Source organism: Enhydra lutris, unplaced genomic scaffold (assembly GCF_002288905.1).
Source record: "Enhydra lutris kenyoni isolate GAN:26980312 unplaced genomic scaffold, ASM228890v2 scaffoldscaffold30, whole genome shotgun sequence".
Taxonomy (NCBI): Eukaryota; Metazoa; Chordata; class Mammalia; order Carnivora; family Mustelidae; genus Enhydra; species Enhydra lutris.
Window position 1 is genome coordinate 6340046 of NW_019154114.1, and position 24591 is coordinate 6364636.

At 36.6% G+C, this 24591-nt stretch overlaps 1 protein-coding gene across 4 annotated transcripts in view; it reads left to right on the plus strand.

Moving 5' to 3' along the window:
• Nucleotides 1-24591, plus strand: part of LOC111152770 (nuclear factor of activated T-cells 5) — a 107789-nt gene that overhangs the window by 21991 nt on the left and 61207 nt on the right. For 3 of the 4 annotated variants that reach the window (XM_022511393.1, XM_022511394.1, XM_022511395.1), the window contains one exon: nt 23611-23736. In XM_022511393.1, coding sequence (XP_022367101.1) covers nt 23611-23736 — 126 coding nt within the window. Of the gene's footprint in view, nt 1-23610; nt 23737-24591 lie in introns of those variants that run through there. The other variant, XM_022511396.1, reaches the window with a different exon arrangement.

The window sequence follows — 24591 nt, forward strand, 5'->3', positions numbered from 1 at the left end:
TGACTGACTTATAAGCTTAGTATTTTCCCCTAATTATAGAAACAAACTTACTCTGAAGAAAATTCTATAATCAGGGTTGGTTGCCTATACTCAGTTGGTAGAGTTATAATGGGTTGCTTGTGGTAGCAAGCTTCAGGAGGGATATGGTGTCAAATTCTAAAAATAGAAAGGTAAACTAGAACTGAAAGATAGCTACTGAGTAATTGTGTTCTCACCATACTTTTTTGCTTGTTTGTGTATAAATCCAAAAGTATGTTTTCCCTTAAATTTACATGAGATTTGTTTTCTTATACATTTATACCAGGAAGTCTTTCTTCAGCTTGTTAGATCTTTGCAGAAACATCAACTGTCAACCTGCATGGAAGCCAATTGTATTTCGGAATATCCCAAATCAAACAGACTTAGAAGTGAAATTTAGCTGCTCTTTATTGAATGAGCAAAATGAAACAGAAAAAGTGAACTATGAGAAGTAAACTGTTTTGGAAAAATCATTTTAGACTGGACCCTAAATATTGCCCAGAAAAGAGAACCTGTCCATTTGGAAATGCCAAATTAGAGGGAAATTAGTAGAGAAAAAATATGAGGCCTTCTTCCACTAAGAACTATTTGAATATTCACCACTACCTAGTTCTTGAACAAAGATATACCAGAGCACTATATGGAAGGTCTTTCTCAGTGTGTCGGACCTCTCCTTTTCCTTTTTCCTTTTAAGTAAGACAGTGTTCATCTACTTGACTATTGATTGTATTTTGCAGAGATAATGGATTGTAGTATACATAGCTCTTTATAAAGGGACTGGATGGTGTGTCCTGTGAGAAAAATGCCATATTAGTGATCCAAATGTGGATGTGCTTATCTGTCCTAGTGGCACATCCACATTTGGATTGCTAAAATCCTTAAACATAGATAAAATTCAGGTGAGGAATTCAGAGGATAACATTTAATAAAAATAAGAGTGAAAAGGGGGCTCCTGGGTGGCTTAGTTGAACATCTGACTCTTGGTTTCTGCTCAGGTCATGATCTCATGGGTTTTGGGATTGAGCCCCATGGTGGGCTTTGCACTCAGCCCCAAGTCTCCTTGAAGATTCTCTACCTCTGCTCCTCCCCACCACTCTCTTGAGTAGGTGCATGCTCTCTTGCAAATCTTCTTTTAAAAATATGTATGTATGTATGTACGTATGTATGTATGTATATATTTTTAAACCTTTTTTTAAAAAATGAGATTACATTTTTTTTTAAAGACTTTATTTATTTATTTGGCCCAGAGAGACAGTGAGATAGAATGAGCGGGGAAGAGAGAGAGAAACAGACTCCCACTGAGCGGGGACCCGGATTTGGGCCTCATCCCAGGACCCAAAGGCAGATGCTTAACCGACTGAGCCACCCAGGTGCCCCTCAAATAAATCTTTGAAAAAATAAGAGTTAAAGTTTTTATCAGTTAAAATAGCTAGGAATAGGGGGCACTGGGTGGCTCAGTGGGTTGAGCCTCTGCCTTTGGCTCAGGTCATGATCTCAGGGTCCTGGGATTGAGCCCTGCATTGGGCTTTCTGCTTAGTGGGGAACCTGCTTCCCCCCTCTCTTTCTGCCTGCCTCTGCCTACTTGTGATCTCTCTATCTGTCAAATAAATAAAATAAAATCTTTAAAAAAATACTTAGAATAGACAGTAAAAAGCAATATCCCTAATTTTGGTATTTAAGATTGAACAGAAATGCAGTCTGCAGAGTCTGTATCTCAGAAGATTCAGATCACTCCATTGAGTCTTTAGGGTAAGGCTCTTGAATTCTCCATTTCCAAGAATTAAAGGAGAAGTCTCTCACTTTCTGTTTTTCTATCCCTCTCTCTCTCTCTCAGCTGCACAAAGTTATTTTCCTTGATACTTTGTTTTGTTACTTTGTGTTCCCTGTATATTTTGTCTTGCACCATAGGTGATTCTTGGATACCCTAGGTATCTAAAAACCTTCTTCTTTGGCTTTTGTTAATCTTCTTGGTACAGATTTTAATGAGTGCTAAGTGACAGGTGACTAGATACAACTATTCTGAATGAAACAATAAACTGACAAATCTTGTTTCAGGCAGTTAGGCTGTGGTATACAAAGGAAACAAAATGGTTTCCTAATAAGTTGAGGTTTGAGCATTTATTTAAAAAACTGTGTTAGGAAAAGTTCAGGATTTTTCAGGGAGAGGTGTTTCACAATACTGAACAGTGCTCTTTCTTCTTTGTATTGTTAAAATAAAACTCAGTTGAATTTCAGTTTGTAAATTGTGGAAAATTATAATAACAGTTACTTTGTCTCGGGTTAGAAAATTATAAGAAAAAAATAAATTAAGTTAAATGTTCTATAGTTTATGTTCTGTATCTTTTCCTGGCTTTTTTAATCCCTTACCCTGACAGGATAAGAAGGTTTGTCCCATATAATTGTTTTTTCAGTTTTTTGGTTTTTTTTTTTAAGATTTTATTTATTTATTTGACAGAGAGAGATCACAAGTAGACAGAGAGGCAGGCAGAGAAAGAGAGAGAGGGAAGCAGGCTCCCTGCTGAGCAGAGAGCCCGACGTGGGGCTCAATCCCAGGACCCTGAGATCATGACCCAAGCCGAAGGCAGCGGCTTAACCCACTGAGCCACCCAGGCGCCCCTGTTTTTTCAGTTTTTTTTTTTTTTAAACATACTTTTTATGTTTATGGCTGCCTTTGAGGTAAGGGTAAAAAGGCATTGAGTCTCTCGTTGTCTCAAAGTTGTGTTTTCTAACAGCTTACCTAAATAACTGCAGACTTTTGCCTTACTCAGTTGCTCCTTAAAAACAAGGGTCACACAGAAGTTATGTTGTGGGACCCTGTTCTGTGCTTTACAGCAGGTCCAATTCCAAGATCTAATGTCCAACTTCATAGGAACGTTTAACATTTCACTTCATGGGGACAGTGTTCTTGTTTAACACCAACATCTTTATGCTCTGGCCATATAGAATTTTAAGGCAATTTGGAAAAACTTCTCTTATATGTTTATTATATTCTCTCCCATGATAATAATAACTTGGAGAAGACAGTGGGTATAGTGGTTAAAGATGTGGGCCTTGGAGCAGGACTGCTGGGTTCAGATTCTGGTTATATTGTTCACTAGGTGTGACAGCTTGGACAAGTTCATTAACTTCTCTGCCTCAATTTTCTTATCTGTAAAATGCTGTTGATAACAGAGCTTTCATCATAGAGTTGCAAGAATTAAATGAGTTCATGTAAGTAAAGTGCTTAGAGTAGTGCCTAGCATAAGCTATGTAAGTTGCTGCAATAATAATAATAATGTAATAATTATTATTATTATCGGAATACCCTTGCTACGTTATCTTTTTTTGAAAGGATAAAAACCATACTTTTATTTTAAGGTCATTATTAGTGCCAAAGAAAAAAGTAGAAAATATCACATTTCGAATAAAGGAGAATAAACATCAGTTTTGGTCATTTTGGCATTCTTTGCGGCCATTTTCTTTTAGGTGGTTTCTTGATTTATCTGATTGTAGGAATAATAACAGTGCCAAAGTTTCTTTGGATTTGAAAACAAGAATTTGTGCCAGTGTAAGAGAAACTAATAACTGCCAGCCATCTCTTCTTTATTAAGGATTGTACAATTTAGGATATCTGGCTTTTAAGGCTTAGTTTTCTTTTTCTGAGCGGATTAGATGAAGTGGAAAAGCTTTAGATAGTTGGTTCCAGACTGGCCGCCATGGAAAAATTATTTCCATTTGTATCTTATTTGCAGTTCTGTTAATCTAGAGTTACCTGTTTGGTAGTGGATTTGATGGAATTGATAGTCAGGAAACATATTTAAATATCGGTTTTACTTTTTGCTAGTTGTATTTCATTTCATCTTTTTATCCTTATTTCCTCTTTAACAGGGTTATTATGAAGTTTATATGAAATAAGGTTTTTCATTATGCTCGTTCTTTTAAACATTTGAATGTGAATCTCCAATTTGCTCAAGCTATTTCGAGAAAAAATCAGATATATGTATTTGAAAGAAAGTTAGTTTTTAAGGACAAGTCATTAAATAAAATATTTTAAAAAATAATAATAAAATAAAATAGGATCATATTATGAATTTTATAACCTGTTTTTATCTTTTAGTATATTTTGAACACCATTCTAAGTTAATAAATGAAGTGTAGCATACTTTATTTTTTATTGCAAAACTTAAATAATATAAAAATATAGAGTAAAAATCACAAAAACTCACATCTCTCCTAGATAACCACTATTATAGTTTTATACATACATATTTTTTACATAAGTGAGATTATTTTCATTTGGTTTTATACTACTTATAGCCTGCTTCCTTTACTCAACAATATATTTTCTATGGTCTGAGTAGATCTTTATTTTTATTTTTATTTAAAAAAAATTTTTTTTAAAGATTTATTTATTTGACAGACAGAGATCACAAGTAGGCAGAGAGGCAGGCAGATAGAGAGGCGGATGCAGGTTCCCTGCTGAGCAGAGAGCCTCATCCTCGATCCCAGGACCCCCGGGATCATGACCTAAGCCAAAGGCAGAGGCTTTAACCCACTGAGCCACCCAGATGCTCTCTTTATCTTTCTTTCTTTTTTTCTCTATCTTTCTTTTTTAAAGATTTTATTTATTTATTTGACAGAGAGAGATCACAAGTAGGCAGAGAGGCAGGCGGCGGGCGGGGGCGGGTGGCAGGCTCTCCACTGAGCAGAGAGCCCGATGTGGGGCTCGATCCTAAGACCCTGGGATCATGACCAGAGCCGAAGACAGAGGCTTTAACCCACTGGGCCACCCAGGTGCCCCTTTATCTTAATTTTTAATGGCCATATTGTATTTCTTGATATGGATATGCCATCATTGCCATCAATTACTCAACCAATTACTTAGGTTTGTCTCTGAATGGAGTCTTTTGAGTGGAATAATTTACTTTTGGAATGTAGTAGTGTTTATACTTGGGATTTTGAAGCTGGGCAGAAAGGTATGGGTATGGGAATGGAGTCACATCCTTTTCCTGCCTGGGTAATTTAGAGATGTAAACCTTTTTAAAATTTCAAAATTAATGGCAATTTTATTTTTTTGTGATGATTCATGAAAATGCCAGTTGTTTTTTGTTTTTTTTTTTTAAGATTTTGTTTATTTATGGGGCACCTGGGTGACTCAGTGGGTTATGCCTCTGCCTTCGGCTCAGGTCATGATCCCAGGGTCCTGGGATGGAGCCCTGCATCAGGCTCTCTGCTCAGTGGGGAGCCTGCTTCTCTCTCTCTCTGCCTGCCTCTCTGCTTATTTGTGATCGCTGTCTGTCAAATAAATAGATAAAATCTTAAAAAAAAAAAGATTTTGTTTATTTATCTGATAGCGCAAGCAGGGGAAGCAGCAGTCAGAGGGAGAGGATCTGATGAGCAAGGATCCTGATGTGGATCTCGATCCTAGGACCCTGCAATCATGACCTGAGCCAAAAGCAAATGCTAACTGACTGAGCCACCCAGGCACCCCCAAATGCCAGGTTTATTTATTTATGTTTGTAAAATTTTATTTATTTCTTTAATTGAGAGAGAGAGAGAACACAAGCAGGAGGAGCTGCCAGAGAGAGGGAGAAACAGGCTCTCCCTGCGTATGGAGCCTGATGCAGGGCTGTATCCCAGGACCCTGGGATCGTGACCTAAGATGAAGGCAGATGCTTAACCCACTGAGCCACCCAGGTGTCTCAAAATGCCAGGTTTAAAAACATTTTTTCTAGTTATATTAGTTCCCCAAATGAATAAACTAGTTTTAGGTTTCCATAGTGTTTTGAATACTGCAGCCCTGTAATACTCTTACTAAATATAAATAAATGAATTAAACAACAGAGGCTTAGTCAGAATTCTGTTTTCACTGAGCAGGTTTATAAAATGTGACTTTTACTGAGTTCTTGTATCTTTCTAGAAGATGTTATAGTTTCACTAATCATCTAAGAAGCAAATTGGCAATGGCATTTGCCAGTGGAATAACTTTAATTCACTTCTAGTACTGTAGCACAGTGGCGTTTTTAACAAAGTGATTTGGAGCGTATAGATTAAAAGGGTGTAATCCCCAAACTGGTAGGTATATAGAATAGGGTGAGGAAGGGAAGCAAATTAAAGGAAGGAAATGGTAAATTGAAATTTTAAGTTTATTATTATAAGAAACTATGTCATTTTGTGTACAGTATAAGCATAAAAGATTATCGGAATTTTTTTAAAACATGAAAACTTGTATTTTAACCTGTTTTCATGTTAGAACTTTCTTTCCCCAGATACTGTTTTCAGCTGCAGCTGTTAGTGGGCCAAATGTATCCCAGTCTTCCTAGTTGTTCATTAACCTATTAGCTCTTGACTACTTTAATTTTAAAGCTCAGAAAAATTGGCTACTTGTTAGTTGAAGTGGTTAAGACCTGCAGTTGAAACTATTCTGCTTCTAGTATATCTTACAAATTTGAATTCATTTTAAGAAAAGTATAACTTTAATAGACTGGCCTTACATCATGATAAATAAACATAGGATTATATACATTACAGGAGAGTGCTCAAGTAAATAGCTTACACTAGTGTTGTATCATACTTTGCACATAACTTTGTAGAGTGCATTGATACACACTATTTTATTTAGTCTTTTTGACAACTGGAAGGTATTGTTATCATCGCCATATTATATATAATAAAACCAGGGGTGCCTTGGCTGGGTCTGTTGGTGGAGCATGCAACTCTTGATCTTGGGTGGTTAATTTGAGCCTCAGGTTGGGTGTAGAGATGTCTTAAAAAATCAAATCTTTTATTTTTTTAAAGATTTTATTTATTTAATTTGACAGAGAGAGACACAGCGAGAGAGGGAACACAAGCAGGGGGAGTGGGAGAGGAAGAAGCAGGCTTCCTGCTGAGCAGAGAGTCCTATGTGGGGCTCAATCCCAGGACCCTAACGACTGAGTCACCCAGGCACCCCCAAAAATCAAGTCTTTAAAAATATAAAACGAAATAAAACCAAAACCCCAATGATAAAGAGACTTGCCCATGTTGACCCTGTTCATCATTAGAAAAGCTGGGTTAGAAAAAAAAAGTATTCCGACTTCTGATCCATTCCTTTTTTCTTTAATCTCTGCCATGATCATTTGCTGACTGACTACAAATATAATGGTAAAAGACAAAAATGTGATTCCTATCCTGATTGAGCTTATCTTCTAGTTGGGGAGATAGAGTAGTAAATAATCAATTAAAAATAGTATTCTGAGAGGTGCCTGGGTGGCTCAGTTGGTTGAACTTCTGACTCTTGGTTTTCCCTAGGGTTATGGCTGGGACATCAGGCTCCATGCTCAGCAGGGAGTCTGCTTGGGATTTTTCTCTTTTCTCCTGCTGCCCCTCCCCACACTGCACACCCTCTCCCTCTCTCTCTCTCAAATAAATCTTTTAAAAAAGTAAAATTCTGGGGCTCCTGGGTGGCTCAGATGGCTAAGCATCTTCCTTCAGCTCAGGTCATGATCTCCAGAGTCTGGGATCGAGCCCTGAGTCAGACTTCTGGCTACCTTATTGGGGAATCTGCTTCTCCCCCTCCTCCCTCTCCCCTGCTGGCATGCTGTCTCTGTGTCTGTCTTTCTCTTAAATGAATAAATAAAATCTTTAAAAAAAAAATAAAATGTTAAATGAGGATCTTCTTATATTAGAACATTGTAACTAACTCTGAAACTTCTATTTTTTACATATTTTTAAAAATTTTTATTTACTGGAGAGAGGGAGGAGAGGGAGAAGCAGACTCCCCACTGAGCAGGTATCCTACCTTGGGGCTCAATCCTAGGACCCTGGGATCATGACCTGAGGCAAAGGCAGACACTTAACCCACCTAGCCACCCAGTGGATTTTAAAATCTTTTTAAAAAATTGCCTCTGGAAAGGAATTAAGAAAATTACCATCTTTATGATCAAGAAATAATAATATTGATACTCTCTTATATTAGAACTTACTTCCCCTGAGTCTTAACCTCTTAATTTTTCTATATGATGTAATTAGCTATTTAAACATTAATAGGTATAGAAGGATTTGTTACATGTCTCTTAAGCATCTGCTTCTGTAGCGCAGCCACTGGCAAATAGGAATAACTGAATTCTCTTCTACAGCATTTTGAAACCATGCCACTGAAGTCCCTCAACTTTTTACCGCTTCCTCTCAAAAATTTTGGGGAGTCTTCTCATGTTCTACTTTATTTTTCTCTGTCAGTGGAAGAAATGTCCAGTCTTTTTCTAAGGCTCCCCCAACTTCTTGGACTTAATTCCATGACAGTTACTTCATTTTAATATTTTCCATCTCTTCTTTTTCATTATTTTTTTTCCATGTTTTTGTTTACTTGTGACGGTAGTTGTCAAACTTTTAAACTATGAACTCTATGGAGATACCTCTACATGATAAAATTTTAAAAAATTGTACTTAAAAAAGCAAATGAATTCCTTATGGTAGTATAATCCTATAAAAATGCCCTGGAAAAAAGTTTTATTTAGTCATTGTTATACTGATCTCAGTTTCTTCACCACCCAGTTGTTCCTTAACCCTTTGTTAGCATGCAAGCATTCTCTAGGAAATTCAGTGAGGATTTTACAATTGTCAAACCCTAATGGCATTTTTCTTAATTAAATCTCTTCTGTATGTCCTCTCTTGGATCTTCAAGACTTTCCTTATTCCTGGCCATTTCCCTTATACTATCAAACATACACAGTTTCTTCCTCCACACAATAAAATAAAATAAACCCTTTATTTGGTCCTGTCTCCTTAAGTATTTTTTTTCCTTGTCTTTGGAAGGACTTTGTGAAATAATAGTCTGTATTTTTGCTTACACTGCATTTACTTCCTCACTTCCATTTGGTCTTCAACTCTTTTGCCTTCTGGCTTCTCTCCCCATCACTCCCTTGATACTTCTTTGGCAAAAGTATCAAGAAATACCTTTTGCCACATCAAATAAATGCATTCTTCTGAGTTTTTCCTTACTTGAACTGAATGAGGCATTTTCATTTTTGGCAGTCCACTCCCAAGACTGTTCTTTTTTTGACACTGCACTCACTCTTCAGGCTCTTCTCTGACTGTAGCTTCTTGCCTGGCTTCTTTTCTTGTTCTGATCCTTCTGCCTTTTCATTTTTTATTTGGTCTGTCATTAATCTTATATATTCCCACTCCTTCTATTTTCTTGTTCATTCATGCACTCATCAAATGATGTCTGTTTGTGCCATGCACTGTGCTATTGCTGAGAGTGAGGACTCACACAGCCACTGTCCTTGTTATGTAAATAATCTAATAGGAAATACATGTAGATTAGCTGGCAGTTGTGGAACAGTATATGATAAATATTCTGGTAAAGGAAATATAGAAGGGGCACTTAATTAAGATTGGAATGGTCAGGAAAAGCTTTTTGGGAAGAAGTAACTGTTGAAAGGGGCTTTGGTAAGGTCAGTGTCTCAGGGAGAAGCAATAGCATTTGCAAAGAAATAAAAGTCAAGGAGTGTTTGGCTGAAGAATTGAAGATCATTGTGTCCTGAGGGTGTAGAGGGAAAGAGGAGAATGAGGAGTGGTAAAGTTGAAGGGTTATAAAATAGGCACTCATTACTATTTATTCAACAAATATTTAGTGCTCTGTTGTCTTACTTTATAGGTGTATTATCATATAAGTATACATTTTTTTTAAAGATTTTATTTATTTATTTGTCAGAGAGAGAGAGAGGGAGAGAGAGCAAGCACAGGCAGACAGAATGGCAGGCAGAGGCAGAGGGAGAAGCAGGCTCCCTGCTGAGCAAGGAGCCCGATGTGGGACTCGATCCCAGGACGCTGGGATCATGACCTGAGCCGAAGGCAGCTGCTTAACCAACTGAGCCACCCAGGCGTCCCAATATAAGTATACATTTTTAAAAAGCTTTTATTTTTAAGTAATCTACACCCAACATGAGGCTCAAATTTACAAACTCAATATCAAAAGTTGCAGTTAACAAAGTGAGCCAGTCAGGCACCACAACATAAGTATACATTTTAATAGCCTAGTTTTCACTTCTGCTGCTGTGAACAACCAAAACTAGATTTTAGAGGCTGAGTCTATGATAATTGATTACTGCTGTAGACTGATATTACCATGAGTTTGTACTAGTTAAATTACTAGATCTGACTCAGAATGTTCTAAGACTTTTATTGATAATTCAAGATTTTGGCCACCTGTCTCTGATTTTAAATTATAATCATTGCCGTTAATGTATAATCTATTCCTTTTCTCTAAACGTTTAATATACATATGGCCTTACTCTAACTAGATTTTCAGTTCTTTGAGGACATAGACTACTGTGTCTAATTTCTTTTTTTTTTTTTTTTAAAGATTTTATTTATTTATTTGACAGAGAGAGAGCACAAGTAAGCAGAGCAGCAGGCAGAGGGAGAGAGAAGCAGGTTCTCCGCTAAGCAGGGATAAGCAGGGAGCCCGACTCGCAGTTCAATCCCAGGACCCTGGAATCCTGACCTGAGCCGAAGGCAGCCGCTTAACCACCTGAGCCACCCAGGCACCCCCTGTGTCTAATTTCTTTGACATCTTCACTTGTGTTAGAATACAAAAGGTATATTTATGTGTGTCTCTATGCGCAAAGTTTATATGTTTACAAGATTAAAACTCATGTACTTTAAACTTCAAAGGGCTTAACTCAGTGTCTTTTACATAGGACACATACAATTTTTGTCAAATATTTACTTAGGTAATCTGAAACATCTTCAAATTTATTGAAGGTCAAATAGAACATGATGATATTTGTTATTCTTCTTCTCTGAGCAAAGAACATATTGATATCGGTTAAAATTACAATGGCATCACTTCTTTTAGCCAAGATAGAGTAATAGGGGCTAGATTTACCCTCCTGCCTGAAGCAACTTAAGAGAGATAAAATGTATGAAATATTGGTTCTCTTTACATGTACCATTAGACAGTGAAAGACAGTGACAGTGAAAGGGGGTGAAGGGCAAATGAGATGAGCCCTACAAGTGCCCTGACTTACTCCTTGAAGATAGTTTCTAGGCTCTGGTGGTGCAGAAAGGGGCAATCCAGGTAGAGCCCACCGGTCTCCTGAGTTGAGGAGGTAAAGGTAGGAGACTGGGAAAGCCAAGATACCTACAGTTCTCAGGTGGAGTACTGGAAGGGAGGGAAATGAACATAGAATTCTGAAGATCAGCAGAAGGTCTCCTTTGAATATTCATTTGAGTAGCCATCATTACATGTTTGCAAAAACTATGCAAGATTGAGGAAAAACTGAGGGACTAGAACAGTGCTCAGAACTCAAAAAAAAAGGTCTGGATATAATGCCCATTTGTACTAATACAAAGTAGAAAGAGACTAGAAACCTTTTAATTCAGGGGACATTAGATAGTGTTAAGAAGGGTCTTGCTTCAATAGTAAAGAAAAATGAACCCTGGACTGAACAGGCTCTGGTCATGTCTAACAAAGCTTAAAAAAGTAAGAACTGGGACGCCTGGGTGGCTCAGTTGGTTAAGCGGCTGCCTTCGGCTCAGGTCATGATCCCAGCGTCCTGGGATCGAGTCCCACATCGGGCTCCTTGCTCGGCAGGGAGCCTGCTTCTCCCTCTGCCTCTGCCTGCCTCTCTGTCTGCCTGTGCTCTCTGGCTCTCTCTCCCTCTGTCTCTGACAAATAAATAAATAAAATCTTTAAAAAAAAAAAAAAAGTAAGAACTAAAAGGATCAAACTGTTTCTAAGTAACTTAATCATATCGCTCCCAAAAGCTCAAGAATATTTATAAGAATGTAAAAACATCCAGCACACAGCAAGGTAAAGTTCTCAATGTCTGACATCTAATCAGAAATTGCCATGGTACTCTAAAAGTTCGTTTTATTTTATAGAAGATTACTGGTCATGGAAAGAAGCAGAAAATTACGGTACATAGTGAGAAAAATCAGTAAGTCAGAACTGATCCAGAAATGACTGGTGGCCTCTGTTGTTTGACCATTGTCATTGCACCCATTCTGTTGTTTGCACCCAGGTATTGGCCTCTCCAACACCCATGAGGCAAAAAGAAAATGCAGGCACCCACTGCTGTATCATTTCTGGATCCCACCATCCACAGCTGGTCTGCCTTCTTTTCTTCATTTTTCAGTCTTCTTATGTGTGTTCTTTAAAAATGTATGTAATGTTCGGATTTTTAGCTGAACTTGCAGGAGTAGAGAAAACTGTGTCTACTCCCATCTTTCCAATAGAGAATGTCTCTGAGACTTCATTTTTGGAGTGAAAACAAACATTCCTTGGTGAATCAATTGATATCCATATGGAAGACAGTGAGCTTTGACTTCAACCTCATAATACAGCAAAACCAATTCTGGTTGGATATAAATATGAAAGGTAAAGCAAAAAGACTTCTAGAAGAAAATATAGAATATCTTCATGTTCTTGGGATATATGCAAAGATTTCTTGAGTAGAACATAAAAATGATTAACCATAAGTGAAAACATTGATAGACTGGACCTCATTAAAGTTAAGAACTTTTGTTTATTAAAGATACCATTAAGAGGGTGGAAAGGCAAGGCACATATGGGAGAAGATATTTATAATATGTATATTTGACATAGGGTTTGTATTTAGAATACATAACATACTCCTATAAATTAATTTTTTTTTTTTAAAAAGGACAACCCAGGGGCCCCTTGATTGACTCTTGATTTCAGCACAGGTCATAATCTTGGGGTCATGGGATTGGGCCATGTTGGGCTCTGTGCTCAGCAAGGAATTGTTGCTGAGCACAGCTTGAATTTCTCTTTCTCCTTCTACCCCCCCCCCCCCCCCCCCCCGCCAGCTCATGCTTGGGCTTTCTCTCTCACTCTCTCAGAAAAACAAAACAAAGCAAGGACAACCCAATTAAAATACGGGTATAAGATTTGGACTTGAACAGCTGTTTCAAAAAAGAAGATAACCGGGGCACCTGGGTGGCTTAGTGGGTTAAAGCCTCTGCCTTTGGCTCGGGTCATGATCTCAGGGTTCTGGGATTGAGCCCGACATCAGGCTCTCTGCTCAGTGGGGAGCCTGCTTCCCCTTCTTTCTCTCTGCCTGCCTCTCTGCCTATTTGTAATCTCTGTCTGTCAAATAAATAAAATCTTTAAAAAAAAATGTTACTCATTGAGAATCTTTGGTTTTTGTCCATAAGAGGTAATTCTAGATAATATCTGTCAGGTTCAAAATAATAAGAACTGTGCTAATTTGCTTTATTATCTTATGTATTGTTCAGGTCTGCCTGTATCAAATATAAGTATCAAATATCTAAAATTATCTGCTGCCATGTGAAATAGCAGTTGTCATTTTAGTCAGGAAGGATAGACAACACTCATTTCCTTTTCTTGATATATAAATGTAATTGTTTTCTCTTCAAGGTTTAAAATTTAATCTGTAGAGGATGAGTCAGGTCTTTGTTAGTATTCTTTTCTACTGTTTAGGGAAAAAAAAATAAATAGCAAAATTCATGCCTGAATATTTGAGGCGAAATTTCGTGCTTTAAAGTAATAGCTCTTTCCCAGAATCAATTGTGGAACTCTATAAAAATGCACATTGTGGGTGCCTTAGTGGCTCAGTGGGTTAAAGCCTCTGCCTTTGGCTCAGATCATGATCTTGGGGTCCTAGGATCGAGCCCCGCATCGGGCTCTCTGCTCAGTGGGGAGTCTGCTTCCCCCTCTCTCTCTGCCTGCCTCTCTGCCTACTTGTGATCTCTGTCAAATAAATAAATAAAATCTTTTTAAAAAAATGCACATTGTATGATCCTGCTGACTGTAAACCCTTATACAGTAAGTCTGCAATGGAATCCCAGGGCATCTTCATTCAGGAGAAAAAAAAATACATATTTCCAAATGCAGTTCTGATATTCCTTGTTGTTACCACTGTCTTAAATTAAGAGGCAGAAGTAATGAACTTGCTCATTTGTTTTTTGCCACTAATGATAGACAGATATTTTTGATCTCTAAACAATCAGCTTACTTCTAAAAGTATGAGATCTGGATATTTTGTTTGTTGATAATCCTTGTGGGGTAGAGAGGAAAAAGTGAGCCTCGCTGACTTATTTAGTATTGGCTTGAGGGAGGAAAAAAATTCATGTTACATGAATACAGAATAAGAAACTTGATAGGAAATAACTTTTTTAAATCACTGAAAATGAAGACCTTAAATATGAAAAATAGTTTTTATCTGTTCATTAAGAAAATGGTAGTTTAAAAAAAAAAGAAAGAAAATGGTAGTTTAGGTGATCATAGGGTAGAAACTAGAAGATGGAATATGGGGAAATAGGGTATTTGGAGTAGAAAATATTGCAGAAAAAATGACTTTTAGTTAAAGTGGTACAATATTCTGGTAGTGATAACAAAGAAAGTAAGATAGATTTTTGTTTGTTTTGTTTTCCCTCACTGAGATTTTGGGGATAGAAACAAGAATTAATATCATATGATTGGGTAGAATCAATCAATCAAGATAGATGATTTGCTCATTCATTCACAATATTCAATCCTTCATTCTAATTGCATAGACAGAAATGCTGGGGAGGGGCGCCTGGGTGGCTCAGTCAGTTAGGCAGGTAGCTTCAGCTCAAGTCATGATCCCAGGGTCCTGGGATCAAGTCCCACATTGGGCTCCCTATTCAGCGGAGAGCCTGCTTCTCCCGCTCCCTCTGTCTGCCACTCTGCCTACTTGTGCTCTCTCTCTGTCAAATAAATAAATAATCTTTAAAAAAAGAAAAGAAATTCTAGGGAAAGGATTTCTCTTTTCAGCCAGCTATTCTTTTCAAGATCTACCTTTAACCAATCTTGGCTATACTAATCATGTCATAACCTAATAGAAATATAATTTCTTCTCTGTAAAAACTGAGGGTTATGCTGAATATTTTCATCACTTCTACCTCTAAAGTTCTGTGCTTTTTATGTGAATTTTAGGTTAATCTCACAAAACTATATTCATTCATTCGGTTCATACCATTCTTGGCGGGCTCTCTTTATATTTAATCTCTCCTTTTTTCATACATCATACCTATGTCTGGTACTGATTGGTTATTTATGTACTTGCAGTCTACCTCACTGGACTATAAGCTATTTGAAAACAGACACAGGTCACTTTAGTGTCTGTACCAATGAACACAAAATGGATTAGTGGTGACAAAATTAGGTTTTTCTTTTTTTAAAAACTTTTGAACTACCTCGTAATGCAAGGTCTATGCAGTGTTATTTCTATATAGAAATAACACTGAAGTTAGGAACTCTGTTTACTATGTTACCGTGCCTGGCACATAATTGGCATTTCAATACTATGCTTAATTAAAAAAATATACTGTGCTTAATAAATGAGCATATTGGGGGGGGTGGCACCTGGGTGGCTCAGTCACTAAGTGGCTGCCTTCAGCTCAGGTCCTGATCCCAGGGTCCTGGGATCGAGCCCCGTGTCAGGCTCCCTGCTTGGCAGGAAACCTGCTTGTCTCTCTCCCACTCCCCCTACTTGTGGTCCCTCTCTTGCCGTGTCTTTCTCTGTTAAATAAATAAAATCTTACAAACAAAAAAACAAATAAATAAACAAGCAAGCAAATCATCATTTATTAACTGTCTTTTCAGGATTAAAAACACAATATAGATAAAATAATATATTAATTCTACTTACTTCTTTTTGATGATAGATTATTATATGCATTGATAAGTACATGGTTATTTTAGTTTAGAAAGGAATAACTAAAATATAAGGTTATATGATATGGTTAGCTGTTAGTGAAAGAGATGTTTATTCAGTATTGGTTTTGTAAACGTTCAGTTCAATTTTAAGTGTATGTACATTACAGCGTATGGCTCTGATAGCACACCCTAGGCTGCAGATAATTTCCTTACGTTTCTTAGACCCATTAATGTTTTCTTCACCCTGTTTTAGCTCTGAAACCCCATGCTACTTACTTCCCCACTATCCCCATAGATACCCTCCTCACGCAGGTAGGGTTCTGACACCAGCCCTGGGTCCTCCTCATATCCCTCTTTGACTCTGTCCAAACTCCACAGTTCTTAAAGCTCTATTGAAAAAGCATTCTTATAAGATCTTTGAAATTGTAAATAGCCATAAATGTTTTACTCAATAGTTTATGTCATAGATATGGCATTGAAAGTCTTATTCCTACTAGGACAGACTTTACTCATAGCTTCAGTAAATTCAGAATCTAGATAACCAAAGTGGTTATCTAGTATATTCCATTCTGTATTTCTTTTCTTTTCTTTTTTTTAAGATTTTATTATTTGAGAGAGAGCACAAGCAAGGGAACCAGCAGGCAGAGGGAGATGGAGAAGCAAGCTCCCTGGTGAGCAAGGAGCCTGATGTGGGACTGGATCCCAGGACCCTGGGATTATGACCTGAGTGGAAGGCAATTGCTTAACTGGCTGAGCCACCCAGGCATCCTCTATTCTGTATTTCATAAGTGTTTAGAAGTTACTATGAAAATAATTGTGAAGTTTTTAGGTGAAAAATAATATGTACTAGAAAAAATATGTGTTATATTAAAATGATTATGGAATTCAAATTAGTTTTCTTATTTCACAATTGATATAGTTTGTACTGCTGTATAAATTTAAAATACCTTAAAATACCAGATTGTTTTAGGAAAACAGTAATAAAATATATTAAGGAAGAAGTGATATGATTAATATGTGACAGCAAACTATTAATTGACTTAAATGAGAAAAATTCATTAAAAAGAGCATCACCTACTAGCTATTCATAACTTCATAATCTTTTAGAAACCAAATATCCAGTAGACCTGCTGCCCGTACATTTTTCCAGTGGAGATGCCAAGTATGATGACTGTCAAGCCTGAACAGAATGAATGTTGTCTCTCTTCAATGCAGAACTGTGGTGGCACAGTGGAGGTGCCAGGCATTTTGTTGTAGAATGTCTGACATGAAACCATAGCTGTGGGATTCACTGGCTTTTTGAGATAGTTAACAGAGGGATGGAAAGGTAAGGCAATTAGTTCCCAAGCCATTTGCAAGGAGTTTTTGAAAGTCTTTTAATTCTGAGGTGCTATACTAGCTTTGTATTTACCCAATTTTTAAAATAAGGTACAAATGTTTATAAATGGATTTTTCAGTATTATAGTATTTGCATCTGATATAGGGAGCAGTCATTATTTGAATAACTAATACCTGTGCTGAATCATTAGTTTATTTTTTGTTAAATTTTAAAGCATTCCCAGAACAAAGTAATACCTTTTTTACCACAGGTATTTTCATTTATGGCTGCTTGCTTGATAGCTAAAAAGAAACAATTGATTTCTAATTTATTTCCTTTCCTCCTGTCTTTTTAGCATTCATCTCTGCATGCAGTTAAGTCTGTAGTACTAGTTGTGTACAACTTTTATTTATTTTGTTACCTGTAAGTAAGAAAGCTTTCAGAAAAGTCCTAAAAAGTAAGTGGGCTCTCTGACAAATTTGGTCTTTAGTTTCTGACCCTAATGCAGTTGAACATTGAATGCTAGCTGTCAGGTCAAGAAAGGTTAGGTAAGGGGCACCTGGGTGGCTCAGTGGGTTAAAGCCTCTGCTTTCAGCTCAGGTCATGATTCCAGGGTCCTGGGATCGAGCCCCACATCGGGCTCTCTACTCAGCAGGGAGCTTGCTTCCTCCTCTCTCTCTCTGCCTGCCTCTCTGCCTACTTGTGACCTCTGTCTGTCAAATAAATAAATAAAATCTTTAAAAAAAAAAAAAAAAGGTTAGGCAAGGACACAAATTCCAACAAAGGATTGATAAGTTGCAGAGTTCTTTTTAGCAGATCATCTTATAGCAACTCTTTGAAGCTACACACTATCCATGCATAATCTTAATTTTTTTTGTATTTACTGATTTCTTGTATTTTTCGTAAGAGAACATCTGTGAGCCCACTGTCCAGCCCAGTGTATTTCAGTTCCTCCTCTGTCCTGTCTCCTTTCTCCCCATCAAAGGAAACTTTTGTCCTAATGAACTTTACATTTATCGTTCCTTTCTTTTCTTGTATCATGTTTGTTTTTCATTTTTTACTGTTGCACAGTGTTCAGAGTCTTTATTTGTAAAACCTACCTCACAGGATTGTTTTGCAATTAAGTTAAAATGTATGTAATGAGCTTTCCACAGTGCCAGAGCCATCCCCAAAAACTTCATAAATGGTAGTTGTATTATTAATATTATTTTACTGAGAGAGAGCAAGAAAAGCATGCCTTTTTTCAAGAGTTTCCTGTGTTTTATCTCCCTAGATCCTTTCTGGGGAAGGTGAGAGAGTGTGAGGGTTTGAAGTCTTTTCACTTTTTCTTGGGACTGAGCAACTTGCAGAATGATACAGTAGAAAATGGAATTTGGATTATCAGCGGTTAGGGAACATTTTTCCCAACTGAGAAAATTAAAAAAAAAAAAATAAGCTGCACCATTAAGTTACCAACTTTTCCCTTCTCTTTCACTGCATTGTGCCCTCAGGATACGATTTCTGCCTACTTTGAGTTTGACGTAGTATAGTGAAACAACTCAAAGCCAGTGTTGAAGAATAAAAGACCAAATTGACCCAGAAAATAATCAGTGACATAAATGGATCAATTAGAGTTTACTGAATGACCAAGCAAACAAACCAGCCAGTCAGCCCATTTTTACATTGTTCTCCTTAACACCCAACACTGGGAAACATTGGTTTGCTTTCAGTATCTGAAAATAATTTAATTCCTCCATTTCTTCCTTCCTTCTAATGGCCATAGGCTCTACAGTATAGCACCAACGTAAGACAAAGTCTTGATCTTCTGAGCTTGTTTCCCTTTCTGCCTAGTTTTCATACACTTTTTCATATATTTATGTTAATAATTTCTGTTAACAGGGGCACCTGGGTGGCTCAGTGGGCTAAAGCCTCTGCCTTCAGCTCAGGTCATGATCTCAGGGTCCTGGGATCGAGCCCCGCATCGGACTCTCTGCTCAGCAGGGAGCCTGCTTCCTCCTCTCTCTCTCCCTGCCTCTCTGCCTACTTGTGATCTCTTTCTGTCAAATAAATAAATAAAATCTTAAAAAAAAAATTTCTGTTTATAAAGTTATTTGTTCAAAAGTTACTAATAACAAAGTTATTTGTATTGTTACACATAACAAAGTTGTTTTTTTATTTATAAAGTTATTTCATACCTGTCCTAATTCTACCACAGGGATATTTAAGCAGTGCACTTACTTGGGATTTTGGTCAACTGAAATTCATAATGAACCGTTAAGTGAGTTGGTTAAACATTAATGCATAAATTATTAGCAGCATAAATAGAAAACATAGATAAGATAATAGTCACTTCAATCCTGGCCGACCAGGGAAAGAATTCCTTAGAAAACGTGCCTGGCTGGCTTAGTTGGTGGAACATGGGACTCTTGACCTTGGTGTTGTGAGTTCAAGCCCCATGCTGGGCATAGAGTTTACTTAAAATAAAGGTGCACCTGGGTGGCTTAGTCATTTGAGCATCCAACTCTTGATCTTGGTTCAGGTCTTGATCTCATAGTCATGTGTTTGAGCCCCACATTGGGCTCCACACCCAGTATGGAGCCTATTTAAAATAAGAAAAAGAAAAGAATAAAGAAAACAAAACCAAAATTATTTGTCAATTTAAAAAAAAAAGAGAAAGTGCCTTTCAGTACATTGTACAGGAACAGTTTTTACCAACTAAATTTCACTTATTCCTTTGGGTAGATATTCCGGTGTGGTATGGTCTGTGATGAATTATGATGCACAATATATCTCTCTTAAGCCTATGTTATTCGCAAATTTGATCTCTTTAAGTTATTGATGCAGTAACCACCTCCTTCCAGGTTGAACCCATACATTTTTGGGTGCTGTTGCTCAGAGTCATCTGTTTTATTAAGCCTACCTTTCTTCATCGTGGTTATGAGAACTTTGTAAGCTTTTCGTCAGATATTTTACTGAATTTAGGATAACTATATCTGTGGCATTTTCCTGACCTCTAATAGAAGAGCCTTAAAAAAGCAAATTAGATTAGTGTGCAGCTTGGCCTTCATAATTTCACTTTTCACAAATAGGAGCTATGTGAATAGATATTTTTATCCAGAGGTTTATTAGGAACAGTGAGAGACATATCTTGCTCTTGTGCAATTTCACTTGTACTTTGTTCTATTTCTTTCTCTCTCTTTCTTTCTGGAAACATCTTTACTGATGTATAATTTACGTATCATGAAATTAACTCATTTAAAATATACAAATTCAGTAGTGGTTAGTTTATTTACAGAGTTGTGTAACTGTTACCATAATCCAATTTTAGAACATTTTTGCCATCCCCAAAAGAAAACTTGTGTCCATTCTCACTCTCTTCTTTTAAAAAAAAAGAAAGAAATCTAGAAGTGATTTTACTTTTGTTTTCTAATGAAGTGTTTCCTCAAGAAACTGCCTTTCCATTATGGATTTCCTGGTCTTGGTCTTCATATTATGTGCTTATAAACCTAGAATTTCATTCCTTCCTTATTTAACTAGTTTAAAAGATAACACAAGGAAAATAGATAAAATGTCTTAACATGAAGTGGTTAGTACCAACTTAGGACTATTTTTCAATTTCGTGGATTTATTTTTTTATTTTATTTATTTATTTTTAAAGATTTTATTTATTTATTTGACAGAGATAATACAGCGAGAGAGGGAACACAAGCAGGGGAAGGAGGGAGGGAGAAGCAGGCTTCCCACTGAACAGGGAGCCCGATGTAGGACTCAATCCCAGGGCCCTGGGATCATGACCTGAGCCGAAGGCAGACACTTAATGACTGAGCCACCCAGGCGCCCCTCAATTTCGTGGATTTTAAAGTATCTATGATCTTGTTCAGGAGTTCTTTCATTGGGTAGTGGATACTGTAAAACTGTAATTTGGATTGAATTTAGGAGTAAATGACTTTAGTATTAACAGCATAATTTACATTCCTTTAATCTTTTTATGTCTTATGGGAAGCAGATTTAAGAGTAAGGCCAGTATATGTGGTTGGGTTGTACAAGTACAGCTTGGGGAGAGTTTCTTCAAGATAATGGGGTAAAAGAAAAATTTAAATGAGGATTTAAGTCTTAGATTGTTTGGAGTAACAGAGCCAACCCAGTTATGTTTGAAATCAGAGCCTATGATGGTAATGACTGTATTAAATGCTTCTTCCCTTGGGTAGATATGATAAAATTTCTGACTTCTTTAATTTCTGAACACTTGAGTCAGTTAATCAGAAAATACCTTTGATGAAGGAATGAGTCCATGCTTCCTACACCTTCTACTTCACCTTGCATGTTACTTTGTTTGTTTTGGGGGGTAGATTGTGCGGAGAGCTAAGATATAATAAGTTCTAATATTTAATTACTTTACAGTGTATTTTTATTAACATTGCTTTTATACCTCTCATATAGATTCAATTTTATACGCTTCTTTGGGAAAGGTAGAGTGTTTCAGCCCACACAGTTTTGTTTTGTTTTGACTTATTTAATAATTAAAGAAGTGGAGAAATACTTCCTAAACTAGTAAAGTGCTGTCAGTGATGGGCTATTACTAGGACTTTTTTTTTTCCTGATGGAAATATATTTTGATAGACCCTTTCTCTTTTCATCTAAGCTGTTTTTATTTTCATATTTCCTTTTGGTTTGTTTGGACAAAAAGGAAGGACTTGAGTATGTTTCTCTTTTATGCATAAGGAAGTCTTATTCTCAGCATGTATTGAGACAGATTATTGTTTTAAAACCAATATCCTATGATAGTGGCATTTCTGTTTTAATTAGGTTCTCCAAGTGTTAGGTATTAGAGTTTTTCAAAAGACAATTTTCAGTTGATTCTGTGCTGCGAGTAAAGATCATTTAATTGTAAAACTTCTAGTTTTAGCTTTCTTTCAGGCCATTCTTCCTTACACCTATCCATGTCAAAGTTGGTATACATAATTCAAAGATTAATTGGAAGGATCAAAGTATGTATATATTCAGTGATCAGTAAGCTAAAAGTATTGTTTGTTATCAAGGATAAAATGTCTTAGAGAGCTACCTTTGTTTTTTAATCCCTCATGCAAATGATTAATAGTCTTTTTTATTTGTTGGAGTGTTGGCTTTCTTGGAATACTGGGCAAGTTCCTTAAACGCTATGTCTCCATTCTTTTGAAAATGAGCATATGATTCTAAGTGGTCATTAGAAGTTCCTTCCAACATTGATTCTGCCACCTTTACAAGATATTTTGAGAATTAATTTGTGCCCCAAACCATACAATAATAACTATAAAAGAATTTTTTAAAAAAAGATTTTATTTATTTATTTGACAGAGAGAGAGATCACAAATAGGCAGAGAAGCAGGCAGGGAGAGAGAGGAGGAAGCAAGCTCCCTGCCGAGCAGAGAGCCCGATGCAGGGCTCGATCCCAGGGCCCTGAGACCATGACCCGAGCTGAAGGCAGAGGCTTAACGCCCTGAGCCCCCCAGGTGCCCCATATAAATGAATTTTTTTTTTTTTAAAGATTTTTATTTATTTATTTGTCAGAAAGAGAGAGCGCGAGAGTGAGCACAAGCAGATAGAGTGGCAGGCAGAGGCAGAGGGAGAAGCAGGCTCCCTGCTGAGCAAGGAGCCTGATGTGGGACTCGATCCCAGGACGCTGGGATCATGACCCGAGCCGAAGGCAGCGGCCCAACCCACTGAGCCACCCAGGTGTCCCTATAAATGAATTTTTAAAATAGTAGATATAAACGTAAATTTATGGACAGTGATTATAAAGTACCTTAAAAAGATATATGAACACAATAAAAGATAGGGATGCCTGGGTGGCTCAATTGGTTAAGCGTCTGCCTTCAACTCAGGTCATGATCCCAGGGTCCTTGGATAGAGGTATCCATCTTACCGCATTGGGCTCCTTGCTCAGCAGGGAGCCTGCTTCTCCCACTGCCTGACACTCCCCCTGCTTGCGCTTTCTCTCCTTTCTCTCTCTCTCTCAGAAATAAATAAATAAAATCTTAAATAAACAAACATAGAAGTAATTATATTCTAATTTAGGCATTTATCCTTTCTGATTTAAGAGTATCCTATACTTGTGCCTTTCTAGAGTTTGGAGATAGCTCAGAATAAAAATATAATATTTCCTTGAGTTATGACATTCCTTGTTTAGCTTTTTGGGGGAGAGAAAAATGCATTATGATAGTGAATTAAAGTATTTGCTTTAAGGTGCTAGGTAGAAGAGTAAGGCTAGACTAGTGGTCTCATTGGAGAAGCCATTTTAAAGCTGATAAGAGTATGATGGTAAGTTACACTCTTATTATTACACAGAAAGAGATTGTACCATTTTGGGTTATTTGACATTTCTTATATTTTGTCTGAGTTTATTCAGTTCTAAAATTTAATAGCCTTAGCATCTTTAATATAAAGGAAGAGACCAAGAAGAAAACAGGGGACAGAACTAATGGAAAATTCACTCTTCAGTAAAATAGAATAATAAAAAAAAAATTGCTAATCATTCTTTACAACAGTAGTTATATGGAGTTCTTTTTACGTGTGTGTGTGAATAATATAGTTTTCCTCCTGAGTGAAAAGACCTATTAATTTCATGTTTATGTATTAGGTTATTGACTTACACTCTTTTAAAATTTTTTTCTCCTTCCTCCTACAGAATCTGTCTATGATCTTCTCCCAAAGGAGTTACAGTTACCTCCATCTAGAGAAACATCTGTAGCATCAATGAGTCAGACAAGTGGTGGTGAGGCAGGCTCGCCTCCTCCAGCTGTAGTTGCTGCTGGTATGCATTTCATTTTATTTTATTAAAGAAAACTAGTGTATTATCTGGCCAACATGAACAGTGCTGGCAAAGTTCATATCAAAAAGAGTGTGATTTGAGGGTTTTTTTTAAAGAGGTTTAAAAATATACTTTTAACCTTAAAATATTTCAATATACATTTCTTGATATAATTCTTATTTCTTAAAATTTCACATTGGCACAACTGTTAGTGCTATTTATTTTCTAGGAGCTTATCTTCAGCTGTGGAAATAAGCTTGAAGCTCTTTTGTTGACTGCACATAAAAAAGTTATATACCAAGCTATGGATAGAAAATTACATCTGAGTCCCTATTTAATTATTATTTTTTAAAATTTGCTGAAAGAGAAAAATGCTTTATTTTATATAATCTGAAAAAGGACTCAAGTACTCAAGTCTCTTTTCTGTTTGTAGTGTGTTATTATAACCTTTTCCCTACATTTAAAAACAAGTGACTTTAGATTTCTTTTAAAGTCAGTTGAAAGTAATGGAAGATTTGAATGTAATATTTATGTAAAGACATTTTGTAATATCAATGAAAAAGTATGGAAAATAATGTTTGAAGTTTATCAAATTAATTTTTGCTCAGCTCTCAAATCATACACTTTGTATAAAATTGGTTCCATTTTTTAATGAACCAGAATAAAAGATTGATGGATAAACTAATAGAAAAAAGTCTTGATTATCATGAGTGCATTCAGTAATATTAGATTGCCCAACTGTATTTATTTTTTTTAGTTGGGTTTTAAACACTGCTAAGTATGTTCGGTTTAAAAAAGAAAAGGACAAAAATTATACTCTGAAGTTTTATCCTTCTAAGTAGAGGTTTCTTATCCAAT